The 23,128-nt window shown below is 35.7% G+C and overlaps 1 protein-coding gene across 2 annotated transcripts in view; it reads right to left on the reverse strand.

The window, feature by feature from the left end:
- Positions 1–23,128, reverse strand: part of gpd2 (glycerol-3-phosphate dehydrogenase 2 (mitochondrial)) — a 76,323-nt gene that overhangs the window by 25,531 nt on the left and 27,664 nt on the right. For both annotated transcript variants that reach the window (XM_056459631.1, XM_056459630.1), the window contains 3 exons: positions 14,855–15,019; positions 12,471–12,615; positions 9,107–9,300 (listed from right to left, as the gene is read on the reverse strand). In XM_056459631.1, coding sequence (XP_056315606.1) covers positions 9,107–9,300; positions 12,471–12,615; positions 14,855–15,019 — 504 coding nt within the window. The remainder of the gene's footprint in view (positions 1–9,106; positions 9,301–12,470; positions 12,616–14,854; positions 15,020–23,128) is intronic.

The following is a 23,128-nucleotide window of genomic DNA, read 5'->3' on the forward strand; positions in this document are numbered from 1 at the left end:
TAAATTCAAAAATGATTTGATTTTCATTTTTTATTTTGAATAACAAAAACTAAAATCACCATAAAACAAAAACCAATAAAGACTTGTTTTTTATATTCCGAAACCAGATAGGCAGACGCATTTACGATGACGCAATGCTGTCACACACAGGCTAGCTTACTATAGGCTTTTATTTTTTTCTTAATAATGTTATAAAAGGTATTTTCTTGTGATAACAGGATTTTGTTAATAAATATTTTCCTCATTGAAGCCGAATACATAAAACAACAATTGATGACATATGCATTATTTGCATTGCTGAACAGTTTTCTGAAAATAAAGTTTATTGTTAAAATCACTTCCACTTCAAGAGTGACAGTAACATTGGACATTCGTTTGGAATCATTGCTCATCTCTCTGTGTTTTATATATATATATATATATATATATATATATATATATATATATATATATATATATATATATATATATATATATATATATATATATATATATATATATATATATATATATATATATATATATATATATATATATAAAAATATTTAATAATTTCAATTTATGTATTAAAAATCTGCTGCTATATTTGCACATGGCTATATGAAATCATGCATAAACCCACACACAACTCATCTGCAAGCTTAGTGATAGTCCATTTTTAGAAGACAGGGGATGGTTATCAGAGTGTTTGTGCAGCATGCTTCCTTTCAGATAAAATATATTGTTAATTTTTATTTTAAAATATTATGATTTATTGAAATGTGCATAACAAACAACTGTGTTATTGCCTCCCTCACTTGAAATGATTCGTGGTAAAACTTCGGGAAGTGGAAGTATTATGGTTTTAACAATATTAAAACTTTCTTTTCAGAAAAGTGTTTAGTAAATTAACCTAATGCTTGCATGTAATGTCAAAATAAAGGTTGTTTCATTTAAAACATGCTAACTTAAAATAAATAGGTAGCCTATAACCGGCCCTCATATGAGAAATTTGTTGTCTTAATGTGGAAAATATGTCTTAACAAAACACAGTTATAACAAGAAAATACCTTTTATAACATTATTAAGTGGAAAAAAAATAGCCCATAGTAGGCTAGCCTGTGTGTGACAGCATTGCGTCATCGTAAATGCGTCTGCCTATCTGGTTTCGCAATATAAAAAACAAGTCTTTATTGGTTTTTGTTTTATGGTGATTTTAGTTTTGTTATTCAAAATAAAAACTGAAAATCAAATCATTTTTGAATTTAGTTTTTCCGTTTTTCATCATAAAAACGAAAAATTAGTCGTTTTTTTTTCATTTTTCGTTTTAAAATTCAAAAACGAAAATCAAAAAATGCTTTGAATTTAAATTTTCGTTTTTTAATTTTAAAATGAAAATCAAAAAACGGCTCGTTTTTCATTTTTCAATATCTGTTTCTAAAATGAAAATCCAATGACCAAAAGATACACTGACTGTTTAGCTTGAATATAATTTTGAAAGACTTTAAAAGGCACTATGAATTATCAACAGTTGATAATTCTCTTCAGATTTTGAAAAAAGCCTGAACTACTTAATCTTAGCTTAGCTTCAAAGAGCTCCCTCTCCCATTTATGATATCTTGATAGTAGTATTACTAATTTTACATTAAGTTTTTTTGTTAACAGAATATTATAAATATGTTTAAAACATATGCTGGAATAGTTGGCGGTTCATTTCGCTGTGGCGACCTCTGAAATAGAGACTAAGACAAAAGAAAATGAATGATTGACTTTTTTTTTCTCTCTTGCGCAAAATCTCTACTTGAGGGTCAAACAGCGAGATCTTTTCCCTACACTGTCAGCGAGACAAATCTCCCACAGCCAAACCCCTTCAGTAAAATCCATCCTCAAACCCCTGCATCCAGGCAAGGTCTCTGTGTCATTCCTCCATTGCTGCTTTACTTGACTGAATCGCCCGGTCGCTCATTCCTGCTCCGCAACAAAGCAGAAACACCCTGGCACGCAGCAGCGCATGTTCTGTTAAATACAGACAGCTGGGTGACTTTCTACAGTAGCTGAAAGACACATGCAGCGCAGACTGAGAGAAACTCGTAACGACTTGTTCAACAATCAGAGAAAAGGAGGAAGCGTTTTTGTGTGTGTGAGGGAAAATTAGTTATGAAGCTAATCAATCAAGCAATCAAGGCTGCATCTTTGGCGCTTTGAACAATTAGAGGGCTGCGCTCACAAATCAATACCTGCGCTTTCAGATGGAGATGTGGTGCGTGGAGGATTTATCAGTCCCAAATAGTAGTTACTAGATTAAGCGCATCTAATACAAGCTTGTCTGTCTACTATACTGCTGGTCTGTCTGTTCTTAAACTTATATCAAATGGATTTTGATTGCCACAAAAAAAATTGTTATTAGGACATACAGTTGAAGTCGGAATTATTAGCCCCCCAGTATATTTTTTCCCCCAATTTCCGAATAACGAAAGAAGATTTTTTATGCATTTTTCAACATAATAGTTGTAGTTATATATTTTATATATATATATATATATATATATATATATATATATATATATATATATATATATATATATATATATATATATATATATATATATATATATATATATATATATATATATATATATATATATATATATATATTTATATTTAATTTCTTAAAAATGTTTTTGTTTTTCTTTTTTTCTGAACTGTTTTGAAAAAAAAAACAAAAAAAAAAAAACACAACATTTTCAAAGGAAGATTGAGACAAAAAAGACATACAATAAAAGTGTCAAAGGTCACCGAAAACAATCTTATTTAGATTCGCATTTATGATTGATAAAATGTTGCTATATAAAATTTTGTTAAAGGTTACATCCAGATATATATATAAAATTAATTAAAATTATATATATATAAAATTAAAACATTACAATTCTTCTCAACCATTTACTCCAGTATGCAGAAATTTTATAGGCTTGATGTCCAAGGAAAGTGTCAGTACTTCCATTTAATACACCTCTTATACAATATCATGCCATTCACCTACAGATGGAAGATCTTCCTTGAGCCATTTCTTTGTAATGGCCTTTTTGCTAGTTGTTAAGAAGATATGCATCATGTTTTGGTATTTTTGAAGAGTAAAATCCCAGGTACATATAAAATTACATTCCAGATTCAATCCCATTATTGCATTTATCTCTTTATTCAAATCTTGCCAATAGGTGTTAATATTAATATTACAATCCCAAAATATGTGGAAATGATCAGCCAATACACACATTTTCACATTGTGTCACATTTTCTCCAGCATTCACCATTTTGTGATCTCTAGTTTGAAAGCATTTCATTTTAGGTGTCATAAAGAACCTGATTACATTTTTCCAAATAAATTCCCTCCATTATTTGATGTATTTCAATCGGACTTTAGATCGGGTCACAGGAAACAGCCTTAGTTAAGGTCACTAATGACCTTCTTATGATTGCTGACTTTGGAGCTTGTGGTATTCTGGTGCTCTTGGATCTAACTGCAGCATTTGACACTATCTCTCACAGCTTACTATTGAACAGACTTCGAAACTGGGTTGGCCTAGCTGGGACAGCACTAAGTTGGTTCATATCCTACCTCACTGAACGCTTGCAGTTCATTTATTTGGGAGGTCCTAGATCGCGGACTGTCCCTCTGTGTCACGGTGTCCCCCAGGGTTCGGTACTCAGGCCACTTTTGTTTAGAATTTATATGCAAAATTTTTACAAATATACAATATTAATTATCATTGCTATGCTGACGACACACAGATTTATATTAGTACATCTCTTAATCTACTTGCCTCATTGTCGACACTCAACGCCTATTTGGTGGAGATTAAAGCCTGGATGCAACAAAACTATCTAAAAATAATAGCTCCAAGACTGAGATTTTACTTACTGGCACATCCTCTAATGTTAATAGATGTGGTAATCTCATGTTAACAGTTGATGATTCTCTTTTAACTTCTTCTATGGAGGTGCGAAATCTTGGTGTACTCTTTGATGCTCAGCTTAGTCTGAAACCTCATTTTAAACAGTTAACAAAAACCGCAACATTTCCCGAATCCGTCCTTTTCTCTCAATACCAGTTGCTGAAAGGCTTGTCCATGCTTTTATTACGTCTCGTTTAGATTTTTGTAACTCTTTATTTGGGGGTCTGCCAGCCAATTCACTTAAGGTTTTACAATATGTTTAAAACTCAGCCACACGTGTGTTAACTCACACATCATCTCGCTCTCACATTACCCCTATACTCCAACATTTACACTGGTTGCCTGTTAAGTCATGCATCGATTTTAAAACCTTGATTATATATGTGATCTTATATCTACCTCCTCTTCCTCTTGAAAATCTACGTTTCGCTTTTGGGCTCACCTTGTTTCAGCCTCGTTTCAGCCTCGTTGCAAACTTAGCACCATGAGAAGTAGGGCATTCTCTTATCGTGCACCTAAACGGTGGAATGCTCTCCCCACAAACATCAGGAATGCCAGTTCCCTGGACTGTTTTAAGAAACTTCTTAAAACTCATCTTTTATTATTGCTTATAACTTATGAGGCTTTCTTTTATTATGAATTTTTTATCATTATTATCATTCTTACTTTTTGGTGTATTTCATGTTTTTCTGTGTTTTCATGCTCTTGTTAGCGCTTTGAGTCAGAGAAAAGCGCAATATAAATAAAATGTATTATTATTATTATGAATCTGAATTAATTGTGATCATCTGTGTTTCCCAAATAGTTAACCATTCCTCACTTGTTATCTTTAGATTGGCTTCCTTTTCCCTTTTCTGTTTTATGTACATACATTGTTGAGTGTTTCTTTGTTAATGTTAGACAGGAATAAATTCTTATTTCTAGTTTCAAGTCAAAAACTGACTTGAAGATCACGGAAAAAAAACATAATAGTTTTAATAACTAATTTCTAATAACTGATTTATTTTATCTTTGCCATGATGACAGTACATAATATTTTACTAGATATTTTTCAAGACACTTGAACACGTTACTATGAGCTATTAGATATGCCTGTGTCATTTACACACACAAACATGATCTCTTTATTTCATGATAATAGTTTTTGTCGGGTGGTTCTTTGCCTCTGTATAGTGCATTTAAAATCGCTAATTAATTGTTAATTATCCACTGCATTTATTAAAACTGAAGTCAGTTATTTTAAAGTGTAAAAGCATTTTAACAAGTTATTTTATGGTATTTTGAATCAGATATAAATGTCAAATTAGGCTTGCCTTTAGAAACATTAAAAATTATTGCATGCAAATATATGAACAGTTTCAGTAAATAATTTGTGCAGACAGGTATTATTTTTTACATATATATTTGTATTTTTTGCTAAATGATTATCTGATTTATGCAAATGTATCTTCCTCTATTGTGAACAGAACAGTCCGATCTCATGAGGAAAAGTAACTATTTCACTTGGCTGATTCGTACAAATCCATATATCATTCATTTTCTTTTTTTCAGCTTAGTCCCTTTATTAATCCGGTGTCGCCACAGCGGAATGAACCACCAACTTATCCAGCACGTTTTTACCCAGCGGATGCCCTTCCAGCCGCAACCTACCATACACGAAACAACCATACACACTCATTCACACTCATACACTACGGACAATTTAGCTTACCCAATTCACCTGTACCGCATGTCTTTGAGCTGTGGGGGAAATGGGAGCACCCGGAGGAAACCCACGCGAACGCAGGGAGAACATGCAAACTCCACACAGAAACACCAACTGACCCAGCTGAGGCTCAAACCAGCGACCTTCTTGGTGTGAGGAGACAGCACTACCTACTGCACCACTCCATCGCCCTACAAATCCATTCAATGTCAGTCATATGAATCGCACCCCTAAACCTACCCCTCATTGGAGGATGAGCAAATCGTATTAGAATGTACAAATGAGACTGTATGAATTAATATGAATTAGCAATTTAAAAAGTTATGAATTGCCATGAGATTATATTGGGAATGCAGCTTTCCTATGTTTCTAACATGACAGCTCTACTGAGTCTACAGAAAGTATAGACCAATTAGACCAGAGTCTAGACCAACATATAGGGCAACCAGTTCCTCATTTCATTCAATTACCGGTGCCACTTGAAAATATACAGTCTAAATACAAAGTAAATGCAGTCTATGCAGATCTAGCTTCAAGTTAATAAACCATCAAATGTCGATCCTTTGCCAGTCGTATTTCTTTGTTTCAACATTTCTTCCACAAAAGATGTAAATTAATTAATGCAACTGGAATTGTTAGGAGGGATCTGAACCAGGATTATTAACCTCCTTACGATTACCAACCTGTCAAGCTGAGCCACGTTTATTAAAGAAAAGGTCTAAATTAGGTCAGGATTTACACTCCCCAGCTCACTAAATTAAGCCTATACAATTAGACACATCTTAGACATATGCATTATGCAAAGAACCACTAAACTGTCTGAAATGTCTTATATCGCCTAAGGCAGTAAATCAACCAGGACTCCAGGGATGTTGAATTTATGTCTGTTACTGCATTTCTAAGGCAAAGACCCTCAGGTAAATGGGTAAAAAAAATCAGATAATGTACTTCCCTATTGTATACAGAAAACATTTTCAGTTTCAAAAGCTTTCTGATAAATTTAAATATGCAAATGAGGCATTGTCGAATTAAATGAGCACTTGTGTGCAGAAAATTCCAAAACAGAAATCTGAACATTCAATAAAGCTACGTTCAAAATATTTGTTTTACTTTGTTGACAACTTAGTATTTACATATACACTCACTGGCCACTTTATTAGGTACATCTTACTAGTACCGGGTTGGAAACCCTTTTGCCTTCAGAACTGCCTTAATTCTTCGTGGCATAGAATCAACAAGGTACTGGAAATATTCCTCAGAGATTTTGGACCATGTTGACATGATAGCATAACACAGTTGCTGCAGACTTGTCGGCTGCTTATCCATGATGCGAATCTCCTGTTCCACCATGTTCCAAAAGTGCTCTTTTGGATTGAGATCTGGTGACTGTGAAGGCCATTTGAGTATAGTGAACTCAGGCACCGTTTACACTACTACGTTTTAGTTTGAAAATGCATAAGTTTTGCTACAGTTACGCCATTCGTCCAGCTACGCCTGAGTTTTCGAGCGGCGAAAATGGAGTGTTTCGAAAACGCCGTTTTCATTCTAAAACGCTGCTGCTCTGTCTCAGTGTGAATGGGTGAAAACGGAGGCAGGGCTGCAGACATTCTCCTATCTGATTGGGGCTTTTCCCTCAATATTAAGTAGCCTACACACAGTTCAGTCCAGCATCCTCTCCTTGTAAGTTCAGACTTCGCAAGTTTGATATGGACAACAGAATCCAGGGACACGTCGGATAAATCGTCAAAGGGAACAGTGTACTTTATAACCTTATTCACATCACCCTGGCCACATTGCTTCACTTTCTTAACAATAAAATAAAAATAACATAAGGAACTGCTACTTTCATTTTGATATCAGCAACTTAACAGACAGCAGAAATGTTGAGGTGTCGTGTAGCTGCATTATATGTGCGTTATCTTCACTGTATGCATATTTATAACAAAAACTGAGCCTATAACATTACTGCCTCCTTTCATTATCATTGAAAAGACGAAACATACCTTTTTGCTGAATATCAGTTTTAATAATTAATAATGGCCATTTTAAACTATAACGTACAATAAGTTATACATTATAGGAAATAAAGGCAAGCGATCAGTCAATATACAGAATGTACGTGGTAACATTAATTATTAACTTATCTTTGCGCTCAGCCAAAGCACGTTACCTTAGAACAAGTAATAGATTCAAAAGACCAAAGTCGTGGAATTGGTTGTTAGATATAGAAAACAAGACGAATTAAATATCACGTTTAACAAATACGGTGAGATTAAATCCGACGAGCACAGCTCTCATCTGGGTAGATGACTGCCTGGAGCTCAGACGTCCACATGCGCTGCAGTGCATGTCAGAGTGTGTGTGTGTGGTCACGTGATGTGCGTTTTCAGTGGTGTAGACAGATAGATGTTCATAAACGCTGGGTGAAACGCTAGTGTGGACGCGGATCGTTTTTCAATTCTAAAATGCCGTTTTAAAACTAAAACGTATTAGTGTAAATTGTTGCCATGTGATTGGCTGATTAGAAATTTGCGTTAACGAGCAGTTGGACATGTGTACCTAATAAAGTGGCCTGTGAGTGTATATATGTAGTCTTTAATTATATTTACATACATCATATACATATTGTATCATATATACATCATATATGAAATGAAACTAAAAACTCAAAGATATAAAATCCCCAAAATTGCAGTCAAATTCATAACTTATAACTGAAATCTGTAGATGCTGCTTAAACTGCATAAAACAAAAACGGTGATGAGCATTTTTTCTCAGTGCAATGGGAGCACCCTTTTTTAATAATGAGGTAGCATCACTTGTACCCGTGCCTTTTTTTTTTAACAGCTGTCCAATCACAGTGGAGGAGGGGCAAATGCCAAACAAATCAGCTGTCATTACATTTTCATTACATTAATTGTACAACCACATCAAACACAGTTCTGAAAAAAAAGGGAAGAAATTCTGCTCTACGCAGTTCCAACATTTTTACCCAAAGCAAAATTACTAGTAATGGCACTGTGGATATTCTGTGCCATAAAACTTATTTCAAGAGAAAAGAAATGATAGCCTTTAAAGAGATAGAAGTTAATTGGAAAAATGTTGGAAATCACAGTCTTCCATAGTATTTGTTTTCCTTTCCACTATACAAGTCAACGATTACAAGTTCCTAACATTCTTCAAAACATCTTCTTTTTTGATCAACAATAAAAGGTTTGGAACCATGTGAGGGTGAATAACTTTTCATTTTTGACTGAACTATCTCTTTAAGTTGTATTTAGATGTTTCCTTTTCATTAGACTAAAACAACACATGAAAAACCAAAAAAGCCTCAAATCTGGGACATAAAAAAACATTTGTAGCTTGATTTAAACAAGTTTTTTAGACTTCCTCTTTCTGTTGGAAGGATAGAATGTGATATTTTGAGAAGCATTCAAAAGGAAAAGCAGAGGTGGAATAACGTTACCTTCTACATCAGGGCTGAGGTAGTTGCGGACTTCGCTCAGGATGAAGTTGATGTCATCCTCCATTGGGATGGGATGAGCTGTGACTTCAGTAGGAGTGTCTGTGGTGCCAGCGATAGTCATCTTCTCCCAGGGCAGGAAGAAAATGACACGGCCATCACTAGTGGCAGGGTCTAAGAGCCCCATGTTGTCTGGACTGTAATTGCAGGTTGGACACAGATGTAAGATACAAATCTATAACCATTAACAGTGTAGGGCTGTGCAATATTGAGATAGATATCATAAGGATGAAATAAAAAAATCTCTTGTTTCATATTATGCTCTATCATTTATTTCATGGTGTCCAAAAATCATATTGTTTAGGGTAATACTTTGGCCCAATTCTACCCTTTAGCCCTTTGTGTTTTCATGTGAAAGGGTAGAGGTGTCCCAATTCTCTTTAGTTTGAAGGCGTAGGACTAAGGCCCAATCCCAATTCTAATTTTGTACCCCTATTCCTGCCCCATGGCCTTTGAAACTGTGTTCCTTGAATAGCCAAGGGGTACGAAAATTTCTCAGAATACACCAGCTACAACGGCAACATGGCTGCACTCGCGAGTCAGGAGATGCACAAATTAGTAGTTTTTGGCATTATTAAAATTTTTTTACAACAAACAAGCACGTTTTAATACATTCATGATGACATTCGTGTTTTACGATCATGCTTTTTAAAAATAAAACTAATATAATAAAAATAAAATTAATAAATAAAACTGTATAATAGTCCCACAACATACTTTCACATCTGTCCCTCAAATACCCTGTCAGAAAAGTCGAGTGGCTGGGAATTACCTTTTTACAGTGTCTGCTATAATGTTAATGTTGTTTTTGTGTGTTTACATAGATGAATATGACCACTGTGTAAATGCACAATACAGTTATGATCTTATTGCCACATTATATCGTTATGATAACATGATATTGTTGCCTTCGGTGACTTCCTGAAAATAAATACCAAAAAATAATGCAACAAGAATAACTACAGCAGTCGCCATCGTCAATCTCATATGGAGTAAGAGCTCGCAACAACATACGTGCTGTTTGAAGCCCTTTCCCTTCACACTCTGTTTCAAGGGCCAGGGAGAAAGGGTAGAGGTAAAAAAAAAAGTAAAATTAGGATTGGGCCAAAATCATCGTTTGGATGATTGTAATCGTACATGCCACCACAAGGATGCAGGCAGAAATTGGACAAATGTGGCGAGGAAGTTTGAAAGTACTTTTTTTTTGTTTACATTTTATTTAGCTATATTTTTGTGGGGCCTATAATCATTATTTTTTGAAAAGTGTATTTTATTTCATTAATATTTATGTTCGAGCCCTGGGTAAGCTAAAATTGTCCGTAGTGTGAGTGTGTGTGTGAATGGGTGTGTATGGGTGTTTCCTAGTCATGGGTTGCAGCTGGCAGGGCATCAGCTGCGTAAAAGATATGCTGGACAAGTTGGCCAGATTAATAAAGGGACTAAGCCGAATAGAAAATTAATGAATTAATGAATTTTTATATTTCTACACTTTTAATCATATATTTGCCATGCAGTTCTATATAAAGTGAATTAAAAAAATCATGTATGCATTTTCAAGATACTAGTATCCAGGTTAAACTGCAATTTAAAGGCTTAACTTAGGCAAGTTAATTAGGCAAGTTAGGATAATTAGGCAAGTCATTGTATTCTGTAGAAAACTGAAAAAAATATTTACTGCTAAAGGAGGCAAATAAAAATGACTTTAAAATGGTTTTAAAAAATTAACTGCTTTTATTCTAGCTGAAATAAAACAAATAAGATTTTCTCGAGAAAAAAAATAATAGGACATCCTTGCTTTGTTAAACATCATGTGGGAGATATATACAAAAAAAAAAAAACAGGAGGGCTAATAATAAAATAAAAAAAAACTTCAACTGTATATATATACATACATATACATATATATACATAGCGCTTCACTTTTTCCACATATTTTTATGTTACAGCCTTATTTCAAAACCGGGTTAAATTCATTTATGTCCTCAAAATTCTACACACAATACCCCATAATGATTTTCTGAAATTGTTGCAAATTTATTAAAAATAAAAAAACCTGAAAAATCACATGTACACAAGTATTCACAGCCTTTGCTGTGAACTTTGTTTACTTTGTTGACGCACCTTTGGCAGCAATTACAGCCTCAAGTCTTTTTGAATATGATGCCACAAGCTTGGCACACCTGCCTTGGGAATTTTTGCCCATTCCGCTTTGCAATACCTCTCAAGCTCTATCAGGTTGGATGGGAATCAACGGTGTACAGCCATTTCAGATCTCTCCAGAGATGTTCAATAGGATTTAAGTCTGGGCTCTGGCTGGGCCGCTCAAGGACATTCACCAAGTCGTTGTGAAGCCACTCCATTGATATTTTGGCGGTGTGCTTTGGGTCCTGATGGAAGATGAACTGCCACCCCAGTCTGAGGTCAAGAGCACTCTGAAGCAGGTTTTCATTCAGGATGTCTCTGTACATTGCTGTATTCATCTTTCCCTCTATCCTGACTAGTCTTCCAGTTCCTGCTCAAAAAGAGTGACCATCGGGTTATTGATCACCTCCCTGGCTAAGGCCCCTTTCCCCCGATCACTCAGCTTAGATGGCCGGCCAGCTCTAGGAACAGTCCTGGTGGTTCCAATCATCTTTCACTTAAGGATGATGGTGGTCACTGTGCTCATACGAACTTTCAGAGCAGCAGAAATTTTTCTGTAACCTTCCCCAGTCTTGTGCCTCGAGGTTTACAGACAATTCCTTTATCTTCATGCTTTGACAGGTTTGTGCTTTGACATGCACTATCCACCCTGGGACCTTATATAGACAGGAGTATGCCTTTTCAAATCATGTCCAATCAACTGAGGTGAACTCCAATTAAGCTGCTGAAACATTTCAAGAATGTTCAGTGGAAACAGAATGTACCTGAGCTCTATTTAGAGCTTCACAGTAAAGGCTGTGAATACCTATGTACATGTGATTTTTCAGGTTTTTTATTTTTAATAAATTTGCAACAATTCAAAAAAATATTTTTTCACATTGTTATTATGGGGTATTGTGTGTAGAATTTTGAGAAAATAAATTAATTTAATCCATTAAGGAATAAGGCTGTAACATAAGGCTGTGGAAAAAGTGAAGCGCTAAGAATACTTTCCGGATGCACTGTAAGTTTAATTTTTGGGTAAACTAACCCTTTAAATTGATTGATTTTACAGAAAAGTTACTACATCATGATATATCATTATCCCGATATGACATTACTTCCATTATAATATGAGTTATTTATCATAATTACAGCAGGATTTGACTGCGCCGAGGACAGGTACCTGTAATATCCAGGGATGACTATGTGTACTCCTGCACTAGGCTGGCAGATGTTGGCAGTTTTCTGGTTGTCCATTTTGCGGAGTGAGTCAGTAAAGGGACCGGTGGCGTTGATGACACATTTGGCACGAATGTCGAACTCCTGCCCTGTGAACAGCAGAGAGAGGTGTTATACTCACTGAACGCCGCTGACCAGAGGGAGCATTTGCTGAGGGTAGAAGACAAATCTCTTCATGAAAGGATTATGAGCTGAAATTGTAAAGAAGCTTTGAAAGGTGATTAGTTTGCCGCTGGGCTCCCGAAAATCTCTCTATTATCTATTATTTTTATAAAATGTTCAGTTTACTCCCAAAAGAGCTAGTTTGCACTGTAATGCCAATATGTTATACACAGATAAAGGTCTTTAATCTCACTTTATAATCCAACCATCGTGTAATTTTAATTACGTAATCTGCTGACATGATTTAAGCTAATAGCAGAGCTTGATCAAATATATCCATATTGCTTTGATCAGATGCTTTCTCAAAGGTGTAATAGGAGATCTAAGAAAATGCTAACGTTAGCCTGATAACACTGAAAGCCTATGTGAATGAACAATAGACAACATAGCTACAACACATGATGTAACAATAACAAGAGAGTATTTTTGTAGTACATTTAGTGATTACAATACCAAACTTTTAAAAAGAAGAAAGGTTGTTGTTGTTTGCATTCTGTCTAAACCGTGTTCGTGGACGTGCCGATGACGTAATGCTCTTTTGCATGAATAGGTATGCACTTTTGATAAGCAGGTAGGACAGCCTATCATAATGTTAGGACTGAACGTTTTGATTGGACACACTTTTACAAGGTCCTACACCTTCTACAGAATAATAAAATACAAATAATTTAATTGGGCTCTAGGGCTGGACAATATAACGCACAATATAACGCAAAATTATACTTATCACTATAACAGTGTATGCTATAGAAGTATTGCAAGCAGGTGGGATAAATTACAGTTATTTTATGCATTGGTCATTTATCTAAATCATCAGATGGGGATTATAAGATAGGGCCTTACTACCTTTATCCCCACATACTTATGCCGAGTTCAGACTGCATGATTTTCAAAGTAGTCGCGTCACGGATATTTTCACACTGCACGACTATCTGGGCTAGCGTTTTGTCGCTGCTTTGTTTACACTGCAAGATGGATCGTGACAGGGGGCTTCACACCGCATGACTTTACAATAGGAAGAATCGCTGACAACTTTGTCCAAACAACGTCTCACAACAAAACATACGCGAGAAGTAACATGGAAACAACGCAAGGTCACGTAGTATACATTTTGTTATTAACTACATAATGAGAAGAAGCCTTCAGTGGGGTGGAAAATCTACTTAGTTTGCTCGCCTGGTTTTTTGAAAGTTTGCAACTTTTTTCTTTTTCGACCCAGTTGCGATATTGCTCAAACAGAAACAGGTGCTCCTGCCAAATAACCATTTCTTGGGTCCAAATGAACTGAAAATGAGCACTTTTAACTTCTCCCCAAACCTCCCGCTGGCCTGCAGATACCCATACTAGTGGATGCTGCTCTCTCACTGGCTGTAGGTGATCGCATGGTGATCGATGGTATATTTAGTCAGAACACATTTCACACAGCATGACTTGAATCGCCGACAGCTCCACATATTTAGCATGCCAAATATCTTATGGACATCAGCGACTCATTGGCAATTCTCTCAGATGGCGTCTTTGATAGTTCACAGGCAGGTTTTGGATAGTTTTTAGCCTGGAATCAGTGAGCTACATCTGGCAACACTGCAGCAGCGATCACAGCTGATCCATGATAGACGTGGTGGAGAAAACTCACATGCTTGTGTCTGTATCCAGAAATATCGCTGTAGCAGTCGAGAGGAGAGGAAAAGTCACACAGCCGGTCAAATGAGCCACAGTGTGAGAGAGAGAGAAATGGAGTTTACTTTCTTTCTCTCAATCGCAGTGAAATAGGGGCTTCTGCTGTTCAGTGTCAGTAAAAGACTGTCCAGCAAACATACAGGGTGTGAAATTGTGGACAGTTTCTGCGTCTTTAAGTAGTTGGAGCGTTGAAACAATTAAATTTGACACCCCTACTGAGAGGCACTTATTTACATATTCACATGAATTCACTGTATTGACCAACAGAATGCCGTTTAGTTTGAAAAAGATTTTTGTGCTGTTAACTGTGCATCAAACGTTGCAACTGACAATAAATATTTGGATTTTTCCAAAATATGACAACACATTGCACTTCCATACACCCCCCCCCCCCCCACCCTGTAGAGTCAACTTGAAATGTAATGAAATGTAATTTACTCTTGAACTAAAGCAGTTAATTTAGTTTTCGTCCTGGTCATATCCCACCTGTGACCACATCTCGGCATCGGGCTCCACATACTTTCTCCTGGCCTGTTTTGGGGTCTGGTTTCTTTAGCAGATGAACAACTTCTGTATAGTTAGCAATAGCAGCACCATGACGGGCAGCTGTAAGAGCGATGGCCAGGTTCATGCGGGCATCATTGTGCTGTCCTAAAAATGCAAAAGCAGAGTGTGTCACAATACACATGTGCAAAAAAAGACAAACATTAACCCTGCTTTATAAAATAGACTTTTCCAGTCTTTTCATTTGAGCTTTATTTAGACACAGCATTTTAGCCAAAGTTGTACATTCTTCTACTTTTCTAGGCATTTAATGATTCCAATTGTATGTATGACCATTATGAGTAGTGTTGGGTGTAATGAGTGTAGAAACTAGTTCCTTTAATTAAAATACTTGAGAAAAGTAAAAGATGGGATTACTGTTAATTTTTCTGTCATTTAATTACAGTTACTGACAACTAGGCCCACACGGAATATGCGCGTGCAGAATTTTTTTTAGCCCATCATTGATTCTGTTTATATGTAAATGTGTGTATATTTACATTTATTCAGATTTTCAATTAATTTCAGTATAATTATTGACTAATATCAAAATATTCATATGATTTATTTACAATACACTTTATAAAGTAATATTTTCTGTGTTTTAGTAGATCTATTATATGAAAGACTTGCTTTGTTTACCAAATAAATTTGATCTAATTGGATCTGCATTGTAAACATTAAATAAAAGTTAAAAAGCTACTTTTTTATGTAATATATTAAGTTTTTAGTTATGATACTCCCAAAATCATTCCGCATAAATCCGCAGATTTTTAACAAAATTCTCAGCAGAAATAGCAAAAGAAAAGTCTGCAGATTCTGTCTGGCCCTACTTATAACGTACTTGCCTTAAATGCAGTCAAAAATTATTAATTCTCTATAAATCAATTCAGAGAAACAGAGTAATTGTATTTTTATTATACAAATATATTTTGTGAACAATTATGCTTTTCAGCTAAAAGTTACATCTATCATGATGATCTTAAGAAACATTTAATTAAGATAGTAATCAATATATTGTATGTAAATGGTTCATGTTTTGATAAATAGTATATCATAACTATTATGGAGAGTAATTCTATTTATTAACAAAGAAATTAAATGTTTCTTTATTAAAATGCTTAAGTGTTTTCAGTAAAGCTAATAGTCCATGTTCGGCTCAAATTGAAGAAATTAAAAGAGTTTATTTTTATTGCTTATGCACTGATATTTATAGGGATATTAAGTAGAATTAAGTCAACCAATTAAATTCCTTTTTGATAAATTAAATTACCTTTCAGACAAAGTAATTAAAAAAGTAATTTAATTATGTAATAAGTAGTAATTACTTTGATTATACACTGATCATGAGAACGCTAATGCTGAAAGGAAACTACAAATGCAATTTTGTACGGTATATTGCACTTTGCACATATAAAATATGTCAGATTAAACAGTAATTAATTTGATATAGTAAATTCATTAATTTCGTTTCAGCTTAGTGCCTTTATTTATCTGGGGTTATCCAACTTATCCAGCATATGTTTTACACAGCGGATGCCCTTCCAGCTGCAACCCATGACAGGAAAGCATCCATGCACTCTCATTCACACACATACACTACGGACAATTTAGCTTACTCAATTCACCTATACCACATGTCTTTGGACTTGTGGGGGAAACCGGAGCACCTCCAGCACCTGGAGGAAACCCACGTGAACACGGGGAAAACATGTAAACTCCACACAGAAACACCAACTGACCCAGCCGGGGCTCGAACAAGCGACTTTCTTGCTGTATTGTGCTACCCACTGTGCCACCATGATGCCTAATATAGTAAATTAAGTGTGGAAATTAATGTTTAAGTATATTTGACTTGGAATCGTTAGTCATGTTAACAATGACTCTTTGAGGAAATATCAGAGTAATAAAACTAGGTAAAACCTTCTCTCTGTCAATGGTTTTCCCATCACGCATTGGGTCACTTCACATTTTTGAAGCTGTATTTACAGTTTTATCTTTGTGTCTGTTGTTAGGTGTACTATAGCTTGCAGTTGTATGACATCTGAAGTTTGTTTTCTACTCAAAATAACATTTTGGTAATCAAAAAATGAACAAACCTGACAGTTGTCACTGTGTGTTGTAAATCAAATATAGAGGTCTCTGTGTTTATCTGAGGATTTCATTAATTCAGTTGCATACTGTATGTGTGATCTAATATAAACAGTAACAATAAATGTACTGTATTTACTTAAATGATTCAAACTAGCATACAATTTGAAAAAGCTCATTAGTGATACATTGTTTGATTAACTTTTGGTACTTTTATTTAACTTAAATAACTTTTTTTTACCATCATACTGACAGAAAAATACTTTTTTTAAATTTAAGAAAATATGTTTTTATTAGTGACAACATTTTATGACGATTAATCGCTTCCCAAATAAAAGTTTGTTTTGACACAATATATGTGTGTGAACTGTGCATATTTATTATGTATATATGAATACACACACTCAAAAAAGTCAACAAGCCACTTGCTCTATTTGCATACAAATATGTCTTATGGAAAAGAATGGAACGAGTTTATGACACTGTTCCTTTAAATGGGGTGCTAGAGCAAGTAAGCTTGGAGTGGAACAATCATTGACGCTCAGTTCATCTTTTTTTTTTGTAATTGGTATTTTATTAAATACCATTGTTTTCTTCTGTGTTACTATTTTACAACTTTAAAAAAAAAGTTATTTACACATCTTGTTTTGTAATTTGTCATTTGTAATTTTAGTTTTTGTTAATGTATAAATGTTTTTTTTTGTCTCGTGCAATGGTTGACAAAAAGATACTTTGAGACATATTGTAAGTATGTGCGGCAATATAGCTGTATTGGTAATTTGGTGAAATCACATGTAGCTGCAAATTAAGAACTCCAATGCTGCCAAGACAAATCTAATTCTAATAATAACTTCTTGATCTAACCAATCTAATCTAATAACTTCTTGATGTAACATGAACAAATCTTGAAGTGTTGAAGTGCGTTTCTGACATTGAGTAAATAAGAATAAATTCAATCAGATGAACTCAACATATATATTATAATTCAATTAGCTGCAAAGAAGTTATTAGGTTCAAATAACACATTCAAATCAGTTCAGGTTTACTTGATTTGTTTAGATGCACAATGGGTGCTAGGATTAAATCATGTTGTATTCAACAAATTCTTTTTTTGAGTGCACATGAATGCATATATTTGATAAAATGTTTATTTATATTTATATTTAAAATATATATGTGTATGAAACAAATTTTATATAAATTTAAATATCTATGTAACAAATTTTTGTTTCTATTTGCATCACATATACAGCTGAAGTCAGAATTATATCCCCCCTTTGAATTTTGTTTTCTTTTTTAAATATTTCCCAAATGATGTTTAACAGAGAAAGAAAATTTTCACAGTATGTCTGATGATATTTTTTCTTCTGGAGAAAGTCTTATTTGTTTTACAAACCTAAAAGATCACTCAGATCTTTAGAATCATATAAACTAGAAATTCCAAGAGTTCAGTCAAAGCAGGGTGAGCTTTCAGCTACTGCACCCCTCACTGCTGGAATCAGCTTCCAGAAATGATCAGATGTGCTCCAACATTAGGCACATTCAAATCAAGACTGAAAACACATCTGTTTAGCTGTGCCTTTACTGAATGAGCACTGTGCTACATCCGACAGTTCGCACTATTACGTTATTCTCTTCTTTTTCATTCTTTTATAACACATCTGATTTTATGTTTTTTGTTTTATCATTTTTATTATTTGTTTTTATTTTCTTATACTTGTCTCTTTTATTCTTGTTTATGTAAAGCACTTTGAATTGCCACTGTGCATGAAATGTGCTATATAAATAAACTTGCCTTGCCTTTTATTTCAGCTAGAATATTTATGACTACACCATTTTAAGGACAAAATTATTAGCCCCTTTAAGCTATATTTTTCTCGATAGTCTACAGCAGTGTTTCCCAACCCTGTTCCTGGAGGCACACCAACAGTACATGTTTTGGATGTCTCCCTTTTCTGACCCATTAACTTCAGGTGTTGGAGTCTCTTCTGATGTTATGATAAGTTGATTCAGGTGTGTTTGATTAGGGAGAGGTTGAAAATGTGTACTGTTGGTGTGCCTTCTGGAACAGGGTTGGGAAACACTGCTACAGAACAAACCATCGTTATACATTAACTTGCCTAATTACCCTAACCTGCCTAGTTAACCTAATTAACCTAGTTAAGCCTTTAAATGTCACTTTAAGTTGTATAGATGTGCCTTGAAAAATATCTAGTCATATATTATTTACTGTCATCATGGGAAAGATAAAATAAATCAGTTATTAGAAATGAGTTATTAAAACTATTATGTTTAGAAATGTGTTAAAAAAAACCTGCTCTCCGTTAAACAGAAATTGGGGAAAGAAATAAACAGGAGGGCTAATAATTCAGGGGGGCTAATAATTCTGACTTCAACTGTACATAATAAATATATACAATACACACATATATTTTGTCAAAACAAACTTTTATTTTGAATATGATTAATCACTGCCCAACACTATTTATTAATTACATTTTTCACAAAATCTGCTACAAAATCTTTGAAATAGTGTGACGCCATTCGATATTGTTACAGGGTCATTCAAGGCATTTAAACAATTTCAGACACATTTGAAACATGAATTACAGGAAACCTTGAAGCCAATGCGATACCACTGTATTACTGCAACTAAAGAGTTCCTTGATTTAGAAAATGCCTCAATGCTAAACAACCAGAGGGATAGGTAACCCGCGTAAGCATGTCTAATGCTAACACATGCTCGGGGCAACTCCACCAGACAATAAAATAATAACACAGGCAGGAAGCCTGTTTAAAGGGCACACTTCTCAAAGAATAATGTGCAGCGAAGGCACCAGCATGCTTTGTTAGAGATCCCATGAACCTGCGCCGGCGCTCGCGGCTGTGCGCTCAAACCATGATGCAGGCAAAAAAATACGCACATAGGGACTCGTAATATGCACATATGAATGTTGGAATATTATTAAAACCAAGCAAGAGAGAGCACAACACGAAAGGCTGTGTCCCGCAGACAGAAAACGCTTGGCTGAGCTTCAATGTTTATTAGACCACAGCTTGCAGGTACGTCGAAAAGAGCAGGGCTTTTTTTGTGTGTGTGTGTGCTGCAAGCGAAATTATAATGAAATAAAGAAAACGCGACATTACAAATGACTGAAAACGCAGATAAGGGAGTTTTAGCGTCAGATTAGATTAATAAAAAAGACCCGCAGCTAGAATGAATGACATATCATAGTAGAGGAAGGATGTGACGGGCGGCCGTGCATGTGGATGAGATAGTGAAGGAAAGAAAAGGAGAGAGAGAGAGGACTCAAGGAGGATGAGGGACAGGAGGAGAAGAAGCGATGCGAGTGCAGGAAAAAGGAGAGAGAGAGAGAAATAGAGGGAGGCAAATAGCGACAGGCAGGCTGCGATCTCCAGCGGAGAAGGTCAGATTCGGAAATGTCACGGCCGTGATTGTTCCAGATTGAATAATTGGAGAGAAAAGCCGGCTGACAACCCAGGGGAAGGAGGGATGGTGGAGGGGGGCTGGTGGTGGTGGGAGGAACGGACGTGGGGAGAAGAAGGAATAAAACCTCTAAACTGTCATCACAATCGTGCGTTTGGATCCTCCACGCATACATACGCAAATGAAGGCGCTTTTTTTTCGCGCACGTAAACACAGCAGCAGAGCATCAGACGTCTCTTCGCCTGTGTTTCTCGCACAGATGGACGCGATGTGACAGATCGCTGCTCAGATAGCCGCCGCACGCCCTCTGAATATAAGCTGCTGCCCGTGTGTATCAACGCGGCCCAAATGCGCTGTGACAGGAGGCACCGGAAGGCAGGGACGGAGGGCGGGGCTTGCGCTGCCATGATGGGACCTTGAGGAAAGGGGACACATTCTGCACACCCAGACTAACCAGGAACATATGGAAGTTTTGCCTGGTGGCAGCCTCGGGCGGCTCGGGCCGCAGACGGGCCAAAAGAGACACGGGCACAATGAGATTCGGTGGTAACAGCCGGTGGCGGGTTTCTGGAGATTATGCAGGAATGTCAGAGAGACAAATTAGCTTGCACTTACTGCTGTATTAAGAAGCAAACGACTAAGATTAAGATGTTTGAATGAGAACAAATCATGAACTGTTTAATTAATTAAAAACAGCCACTTAGTTTTCCTATCAGCTTTGCAAAGGCATTACTACACTGTCAAAGATTTAAAGACAAAAAGTCAAGACAACACATATGTGTATGTTGCTTTAACAACATTAATAAATTAATCCGGATTCCCATTGCACTGTAAAAAGGATTTAGTTGACTTAACTTTAAATAAGCGAGTAAACCCATTGCTTTTAAAGTGATTGATTGACTTCATTTTAAAAACTGAGCAAACTCATTGCCTTCATATAGCTAGCAGCTAGCTCTCTGTAACTCTCACATGGTCACCCACTGAAGCCAAGCAGGGCTGCGCCCAGTCAGTACCTGGTTGAGAGACCACCATAGACTGGAGACCACATGGGAAAGCTTGGCTGCTGCTGGAAGTGGTGTTAGTGAGACCAGCAGGGGGTGCTCAACCTGCGGTCTGTGTGGGTCCTAACGCCCCATTATAGTGAAGGAGACTCTATACTGCTCAGTGAGCGGCGTCTTTCGGATGAGATGTTAAATCGAAGTCTTGACTCTCTGTGGTCGTTAAAAATCCCAAATTTGCCCACTGGCCTCTGTCTATCATGGCCTCTTAACCATCCCCATATCATAACTGGCTTCATCACTCTGTCTCTTCTTCACCAATCAGCTGGTGTGTGGTCTGGCGTAATAAGGCTGCCGTCGTGTCATCCTGCACACACTGGTGGTGGATACGGAGACTCCCCCCAATGTGTAAAGCGCTTTGAATGTCCAGAAAAGTGCTATATAAATGTAAATGAATTAAATTAAAATTATTAAGTTTATTTATAATTATAAAAACTTAGTTAAGTCAACTCAATAGTTCCAAGCTATAACAGGTTTACTCACTTTATTTTAAGTAAACTTGTTACTTTTAATGCAACTGGTTTACTCATTTTACTAAAGTTAAGTAACTAATCGCTTTTTACAGTTCACTGGGTTGTGGCTGGAAGGGCATCCGCTGTGTAAAATATATGCTGGAGTAGTTGGTGGTTCATTCCGCTGTGGCAACCTCTGATAATTCAAATACTAAGCCAAAGAATGGATTGATGAATGAATGAAGTTAATCAGGTTTCAACTACATTTTTTAAAATATACAAAGTTTAACTTAATATTTTAAAAGTCAGTTTGATTGATCTAAGTTGAGATGACTAGAAAAGTTCATTTGATTCAACTAACAAAATTTAAGGCAGCAAGATTTTTTGCAGTGTATGAAAGATTTGTACTGTTTTGAAAAAAGGTTAAAGACATGGTTAGAACCTTTTTAAATCAGTTAATCACAAAACTTAATGTATGGTAACACTTTATTTTAAGGTGTGTATGTTACACATACTTTAGTAATTATAACTAATTATGAATTATCACAGGTGTCACAGTGGCGCAGTGGGTAGGACAATCGCCTCACAGCAAGAAGGTTGCTGGTTCGAGCCCCGGCTGGATCAGTTAGCATTTCTGTGTGGAGTTTGCATGTTCTCACCATGTTCGTGGTGGATTCCTCCGGGTGCTCCACTTTTCCCTACAGTCCAAAGACATGTGCTATAGGTGAATTGAATAGCTAAATTGTCCGTAGTGTATGTGTGTGAATTAGAGTGAATAGGTGTTTCCCAGTGTTGGGTTGCAGCTGGAAGGGCATTCACTGCGTAAAACATATGCTGGATAAGTTGGCGGTTCATTCCGCTGTAGCGACGCCTGATTAATAAAGAGACTAAGCCAAAAAGAAATATAATCAATGAATGAATGAATAATTACATGCAAATAAGCCTAAACATAACATGGACTATAATCTTAACCATATTGTAACCAGTGTTTGGAACGATTAGTTTCAAAAACAACTAATTGCTGTAATTAAATTACTTTTATGCAAAAATAAATAAATAAATAAATAAATAAATAAAGGCATTACCTGTACTTTCAATTTTCCTGTAATTTAATTTCAGTTACTAAAAATGTACATGCCTTAAATATTGTACATAAATCAATTCAGAG

The sequence above is a fragment of the Danio aesculapii genome, chromosome 6, assembly GCF_903798145.1.
Source record: "Danio aesculapii chromosome 6, fDanAes4.1, whole genome shotgun sequence".
Lineage (NCBI taxonomy): Eukaryota > Metazoa > Chordata > Actinopteri > Cypriniformes > Danionidae > Danio > Danio aesculapii.